The 7,698-nt window shown below is 56.1% G+C and overlaps 1 protein-coding gene across 1 annotated transcript; it reads left to right on the top strand.

Annotated features, from left to right (window-relative positions):
- On the top strand, positions 1 to 6,180 carry LOC122368787 (LIM/homeobox protein Lhx2-like). The gene is made up of 2 exons (XM_043343032.1): positions 1 to 196; positions 5,086 to 6,180. Exons 1-2 carry the CDS (start codon positions 23 to 25, stop codon positions 5,296 to 5,298), a joined length of 387 nt encoding a protein of 128 aa, XP_043198967.1. The 5' UTR covers positions 1 to 22; the 3' UTR covers positions 5,299 to 6,180.
- The last annotated feature ends 1,518 nt before the right edge of the window (positions 6,181 to 7,698 follow it).

Consider the following 7,698-nt stretch of genomic DNA (forward strand, 5'->3'; position numbering starts at 1 on the left):
ATACCCATCTGACCTGGACCACATGGGCTACGAGTCTCCGGGGCCGCACAGTCAGCGCAGTAAGCGGATGCGCACCAGCTTCAAGCACCACCAGCTGCGGACGATGAAGAGCTACTTCGCGCTCAACCAGAACCCTGACGCCAAGGACCTGAAGCAGCTGGCGCAGAAGACGGGCCTCTCCAAACGGGTCCTACAGGTGAGCTGATGACAATTGATAGCCCCGAAATGTAAAGGCAAGGGTGTATTCTCTATTTTATGTACCTACCTAGTGACATTTTCAGGGTTACTTTTGGTAATCAAAAAAATGAAATAGCAGCTATCTCATCTGCGAAACATCATCGGTTAGCCTGATAAAATCCCATCAGACCAGTCATGGTGTATAATGTGCTAGTCAGTGTTCCAATTGTCCCAAAAGTGCGCATTGTTCTAGTTTATAACTTTTTGGTGACCGGGATGGGCTTTTATTGCGTCAATAATGCCGTGTATGCTGCACGCTACCTGTCCTTCAGCCATTTGCATTGGCGACTACCATTACGCCACCATCACTTCCTGGCTCCATCAGACAATGGCATGGCATGGTGTCTTCAAGTTAGAGAACTGACGGGCCGGCAGGCCACCGAATCGGATAGCGCCGGTCACTGTCCGGCCATGGGCCATTGGTCGTTGGTCACTATCATTGCCGACTTTTTCATTTGCATCCTGAGTTATTCCGCGAAGACTCCGGTCGGCGCTAGTTAGCATTTCCCATAGCTCCATGCCAACGCGCCGTATCGACCGACCACAGCGTCCAGCGCTGACAGTCAAAGGAAGCGCTGTTTGTCTCGAGTGCGGCCGACCACACCGTCCACGGGGACAAATCGTCTCTCCCGGCGTCGGAGTTGTAACTGGACGCTCTGGATGCTCCCTGTGTCCGAGCGGGGTCGACACTGGACCGCCAAAGGGTCCCTGAGACGGTCCATCGGTCACTGCGCGCTGCCGGGGCGCGGGGCCACCCCTCCGGTCCGGAGGGTCGTTAGCGAGATGTGCAGCAGACGGGGCGGGGCGCAGCGTATGGCAGGGAGGCGGGGCATACAGGGGTAGTATCCGGGGCGGAGCGGGGTACGGCGTCTGTTGGATGTGCCGCTCGGCTGCAGGCTGGCCGTGAGGGGCTCGCATCCTCCATTGTATGGTGATCTGCTGACCCCGGCCGTGGCTGGACACTGCTGAAACCACGAACGCCGCCAGCCGTGAACAAGGCCGAGGTCAGACCTCTGAGCTAACTCCGCGAGACCCCGGCGTTTGTGAAATGCACTGTGTTGAGTCGTGTTCACTGCTCATTGTTCGGCCAGCAATAGTTAGAATAGCAGACTGCAGGGGACACTGCTAAAATATTCCAAGAAGACGTTTGCAGTCGGCGATAATCCTACGAGTTTTGGAATCTGAAGCACCAAACGAGGTGTTCGATGAAGATCAGATCAGGGAGGTATGGTGTCACGATGAAGCCTTTATAGTCCGAGCACCTCGAAATGGCTACCGGTCGGCGGACCACCGGGCTGGATGGACGGTATCAGATGGGCGCCGGGTCCGCGGGCGGCGGCACCTCGGCACCTTCATTAGCCCGCCGCAGAGCTCTGGGCCGTCCTCGGCGGCGGCGGAGGGGCGCTCTCCGTCTCAGCACGGCCCTATCACCTCCCGATCGTATCAGAGTTCCGACGGCGGCGCCGCTGCTCGGCTGTCGCCGCGTCTGCGCCGCATTGTGCCGCGGCGCCGCAGCTGGCGACGTACGCGGCGCGGCGCCCGGCGGACAATGGCGCGGTCGGAAGCGCGCTCGGTGGCGGGTGTGGTATGCGCCACTCGGAGCCATAATGAGCCGGCCCGTACGCGGCGACTTTTTACGCGTCATACTTTATTTGTTTTTGTTTGAAAACGGCCCAGAGTGGCCGGCGATAAAGGAAGTGGCCCGGCCGTACAATTGACTGCGATCCGGCCGATAGGGACGTGGTTGGACAGCGGCGTTCCGGTTCGTGAGCGGGGCCATAGGGCAGCTCTCACGGTCACCAGCCACCGCACTGCCTGCCCGGAGAGGAACACAGAGTCCACTGAGGGTCACTGGGCGCTATTGGAGGTCGGCCGGGCCATTGGAGGTCGGCGGAAGCATGCAGGGTCACTGAGGGACTTGAGGGCCACTGAAAGTCATTAAGGGTCACTGAGTAGGTCGGTAGGACCGCTGAGAGTCAAGAAGACCTCCAGGGCTTCAGGAGGTCGTCGGGGTCACCGTAACCCTCCAGGACCTCAGGAGGTCTGCATAGGGCCACAAGAGGTCGGTGGAGGCAGGCAGGGTCCGATCAGTGCCGCCGGCACGACTGTCGTGCGGCGCGGACGAGCTGAGTGATGTCTCGTCGGCCGACGGGCGGCAGTCGTCCCTGTCTGTCCCTGACGGTGATGGATCGGTCATGAGTCCTGGCGAGGGCGTGCGGCGCTGCCTGGGAGTTCTCCACCCGCCGCAGAGCGACCTCCGACCACCCCGTCATGCTCATGGCTCGTTCAAAGGAAGCTGCAGGACCAGCATGATTGTAGGAACTGGGAGGTCAGCGGGCTCAGAAACAGTAGTAGCTGGCAGTGAAGACATGCGGATCCGGAATATCGAGTGTCATCCGTATGATATCATTCAATAAATGAAACTGAACCCGGACATACACGTAACCAGCAAAACGGCTAACGATCGAGTATCTTCCGTCGGGTATTTACAACTGCACAGAACCCGGACATATAGTTAAACTAGCAAACGATTTGGCAGGGCGGAAAGATACCTACAAGGAAATCGACACACTGCATGATAATAGGCTTAAGACCCGAAGAAAAACGCGAGCTTTACGTCGACTGGAAGTCCAACGAACAGACGAGATTGTTCGCTAGAATCGGGGGTTCTGCTGACCACTTTTGCTGTTTGTGAGGCGCCGCAAAACATGCATTGCACCGTTTAGTCCACCATATATCCTGTAAAATATTTTCTTTTCGGCTGCAACAATGTGACATATCGGTAACAACACCTTATTAAACGTGCATCGTTGACATGTCTCGAGCCTTCCTTTCCTTTTGAGACGGGTGAGAATTCGACGGGTTGAAAATATACACTGCCCCGGTCCGAAACCGCTCGATTGTGCGATGGGTATCGGTGCAACTTCTCACAATCGGCCGTGTTTGCGCCGCCTCGGCTGGGTGGAGTCTCTATCACCACCACCATCGGACTGTATCAATGCCGCTCTGCAGCGTCGTCCGACCGCCGCCCACCCCGCTTGGAGCTTAATATAACCGCCCCGCTGTCCGATACGAGAGCTATCTGAAATCGCTGTCCGCCTGCAAGACTGTCATGTCTCTGTCCGACCCGTTGTGCGACCACGCTTTTTGCGCTGCTGTCCGAGGCTGTGTGCTGTCTGACATCGCTGTCCACCCCGCGCTGTCCATCATCAGAGCCCGTGTCCCAGCCGTGCGGCTCTGGCCGTGTGGTGCCAACCGTCACCACCGCCAGTCAGTGTGACAGCCAGCGGTCAGGTCCGTCGACGGATGACGCCGACGGATGGACGCCGCGCGCGGCGGCGCTGATAATCGCCGCTGACTGATGACGCCCATCACACGGCCTGTGGCAGCCATCAGTCCCGCCTGCAAAGCCGACCGACCGGTGGGCGGCGACGGACGTCCGAAAACAGACGACCCCACACACGTGATGTCTTGTGACGGACTGCAGTGGGACAGACGGTTCCAATTTCAAAACATGATCGGAGACGGCCGTCCAAAATCTGACGGCAAAAGCCCCGTCTCGTCTTCCAAGAGACGGTCCAAGACAGACTGTCCGGCTTTAACGGCCTGTGGCTAGTCAACGATGGACGGGAACAATGGTTGGAGAGGCGTGTTGGAGAGGTTGGAGAGGAGGTTGGAGAGACAGCGTGTCTCCGAATCTGCCAAACACCACACCGAATCTGGTCGGGTGTTCAACTCGGTGACGGCGTGCAATACCTTGGTCGTCATGAGGCACCTGACTCACGTTGCCCATACTAAATACCAGCCATTTGTGTTCAGCAATGTCAGTACGGATGGCTCCCTCCGTCCACAGAATGCAGAAATAAGCAGCTTTGAGTTCAATAGTCTGGACGTGTCATTTAAGAGCTTCCATAATTACGTGAACCTCATACTGATGCGCTACAGTATAATTAAAAGAGCGATTTCATACAAATAGGATAGGCAGCTGGCGGAAGCGGATTAGACCGTGTATTGATTGATATTCTAGACCACCGATGTCTCTGCAGTTGCTGGTCAATCACAGTTTGATAAAAACATCGTTATAGACAAAAGTCTCGAGGTCATGATTCCGGATTCATCTGAACCAGGTGGTGTTTCAAGGAATCGCATATCGTTCCGGGCCCCTGTTACCGTTTTTTTTTTTTTTTTGTCGGCGCCGTGCTGTTTTAACGGCCTTGCGACACAGCGCGGTCATGGCACAGCCGTGTTCTCCGGGCTTTATGGCGACCACGGGACCGACTTCTGGTGGCGGACGTCACGCTTCTGGCTACTGGACAGACGGGGGACGGTCGGCTCACTCCCTAATGACCTCCAGCTGTAACGAGCGCATGGAAACCGCCTCGATCCATGACGCTGTGGCGCCGAGCCGTGTTTTATAGACAAGTCCGTGGTGTTGTATACGTGTGGTATGACATAAACCAGGAGCATTCACAGCGTGTGAAAGACACCGTTTACAATATTTCGCACTGGGAATCGTCGTCAAATGTCTTAGGAGCCGCGTTAGATCTTATCGGAGATGCTTCCCAACACACCACGTGCAGTTCGAAGAGGCTTTTTGCTTCCTGTGGGGCCTCTGCGATTATCGTTCCGCTTTACCACATGATCGTCAAGTTGAAGCCAATGCAGTTCAAATTCTGATAATTGTCCGAATTTGAACTGCATTGGTTAACAGTTTATTCCAGGCTCATTTTCTTCGTCTCTTTCGTTTACAGCTCATTGCTCCGTCCTTGCCGTTCTCTCTGCCCGATCCCATATGTCGCCCGACCCGATCTCGTCCGGCGTGACCTGACTGTGTTCCTTCCCCGGCAGGTATGGTTCCAGAACGCGCGCGCCAAGTGGCGGCGGACGGTACTGCGTCAGGAGAAGTCCGGCGAGTCCAAGGATGGCCTGCAGTCGCTGCACGGCGACACGGGCTCAGGACCGGGCTCTGCCGGCGGCCCCGGCCCCGGCGCTGGGCCCGGCACCACCCTCGACGCCGCCGCCGTCGGCTCCGCCATGGGTTACGGCGACATGTACGCGTGATGAGCCGGGACCTGGGTTGGACAGAGCGCCCGTCGCCGGCGCTCAGGTGCCGGTGGGTACCTACTCTGTGTCCGCTGAACGTATCATACTCGGTACTATGGTGTGTGTGTCGGGAGTGGCCCACGGACGCCGCTCGATGGACAAATTGGGTGTTATGTTATATCTGCGAAGTTGTTTTTCTTGCGTCTCGAAGCTCTTCGATGGCCTTCTGATCTCTACAGGCGCTTCTGTCAAATCTCTAATTGTCATTGCCTACGTCTTGCATTTTACGGTTCCTGGTAGTCTCCTGGGTCTAACATTTTCCTCAAACATGGAGGAGTCTGCTCGATATCGGCTAACCACCCCTGGCAGGGATATTTATTTATTGACGTAGGATTTCTGCCTCGAGTGGCGTCATTCCTCAATCTTCCCTGTCTCAAAGTATATCCTCGCGACGCCCCTCAACACCTTGTCGTTGGACTCATGTGTGACGTCATATGTACGGCGATGACGTGGAGTATCCGTTGATGATGTCACTCAGTGTGGGGCGTGTCGCGGGGCCGTCGGAGTCGACGGGCCAACGGCGGGGGCTCGGCGGGCCGGCCGGCGGGCGGCCGTCGGTGCGCCTGGCCGTTCGTACTCCTCATGTTGAGGCGGCCCGCCGGTCGGCCCGGGCGTGGGGGCGTCTCCGTCAGTGTATGATATTGTTGACGGGCGCGGGGCCGGCCTAGCTCCGGCGGGGGCTAACCTCCGGCGCTCGGTGACGGCCGCCAGTCACCGAGAAACTACCTTGTTACGTGCATCAGTGTATTCGTGTTTTGTCATTTGGACCGACGCCTCGCTCGCGCCGCCGATCGCTGTAATGTATGCATGTTCGTATGTAATACAACTTGTGATATTAGATGGCACGAAGTGTATTCACCCCGATTTACTGATAATGTGACATTTTTGGAGCCGTCATGCAGTGAGGTAACGAACAAATTCAACCGTAAATCAAACCTTCACGGCTGAGTAAGTTCTTTAGAAGTCCACCCTGGTAGTCGGAGAGCTTGGCATGAAATATAGGAGATAGAATCGAGCCCGTTACGTTTTACAGAGAGGTGTTCAGATGTGCGCCTTCCTTATCCAAGACCTTCACCTCCAACGAGGTGTTCCAACGTGGCTCCCAAAACAACCTACGTTCCTACCTCTTGACACTGGAGCTTAGAATTGCATCTCGTTCCCCGAGAGAAAGAGGCTCGATATTACACCTAAGCGATACTCAGACAACATCCAACAGGTCAGTTTCAATCGCAATGCACAGATGACATTGCCATGCGTCATATTCCCTCAGATAACCATCCTTATGAGTGATGACCCCCTCCCCCTCCCGGCTGGACCAGTCCCCAGTCAGCGGCCGGTCACTTCCGTTCGACACACGGTGAGCCGGCCGGCTATCAGCTCTGATGGCGAGATAACCGAGACCGGAGCGGCACGCCGATAATTCATCGCCACCTGTCAGACCAAGGGTTGGCCGATCCGACCGCGTCCGACTGCCGACACAGATGAGCCGGTGATACCGGCCGACGGGCCATGGGAAAAAGGTGGTCTGTGGAACTGCACATGGAGGAACGTCAGCGGTCACTGGACCGGTCACTGGACGGTCACTGGACCGGTCACTGCACCGTCACTGGACCGGTCACTGGACGGTAGGGTCGCTGGGTGACAGGGTCACGGGCGGGAGGGTCACCATGGGTAGTGGACGAAGGTCACTGGACTGGTCGCCGAGATCGCGGGTCACTGGACGGCATGGTCACTTTGGACGGCGGATAAATGTCACTGTACCAGACATCGATATAATATAGGTTATTGAACGACACATCACTAAACGGCAGGTCCGAATGGCAGGTCACTGAACAGTAAGTCACTGGATGGCGGACGGAGGTCACTGGACCGGTATTCGCGGTCATTACTTTGGTTCACTAGACGGCGGGTCACTGAACTTATCACCGAAACCATCGGTCACTGGACGGCAGGTCACCGAACGGTGCGTCACCATGGATTAGTTATTCCTAATAGGAATACTTCATCCATGGCGTCACTAAACAGCAGGTCACTTAACATCAAGTTATATCGGTCAAGCTATTCTAAAATTAATTTTTGTACGCATGGGTCAAGTGATGTATAGCTACATACATATGTTCAGGAGGCGTGCAGGCCACTTTTTCGTCAGCAAATGCTCAACTAGACGCATGTACGGACACGTCAACGTTTAAAATCAAGCAGCGGTGACGGACAGCAGCGTCCGACCTGCCCTCAGCGAGACGTCAACAAGTTACGGGATATAATATCGCACTTGCATGCTGCCGTGAGGAAAGGCGAGCAGTCGTGGTGCCATGTACGGGTCAGTTTTGAGCGTGTGCACCGGCACATTTTACAGTG

This window comes from Amphibalanus amphitrite, unplaced genomic scaffold, assembly GCF_019059575.1.
Source record: "Amphibalanus amphitrite isolate SeventyFive unplaced genomic scaffold, NRLGWU_Aamphi_draft 000976F_arrow, whole genome shotgun sequence".
NCBI classification, from domain to species: Eukaryota; Metazoa; Arthropoda; class Thecostraca; order Balanomorpha; family Balanidae; genus Amphibalanus; species Amphibalanus amphitrite.

Coding starts and splice junctions, on each gene's coding strand:
- LOC122368787 (XM_043343032.1), top strand. CDS start 23: ATGGGCTACGAGTCTCCGGGGCCGCACAGTCAGCGCAGTAAGCGGATG. Junction 197..5,085: donor TCTCCAAACGGGTCCTACAG/GTGAGCTGATGA, acceptor CTTCCCCGGCAG/GTATGGTTCCAGAACGCGCG.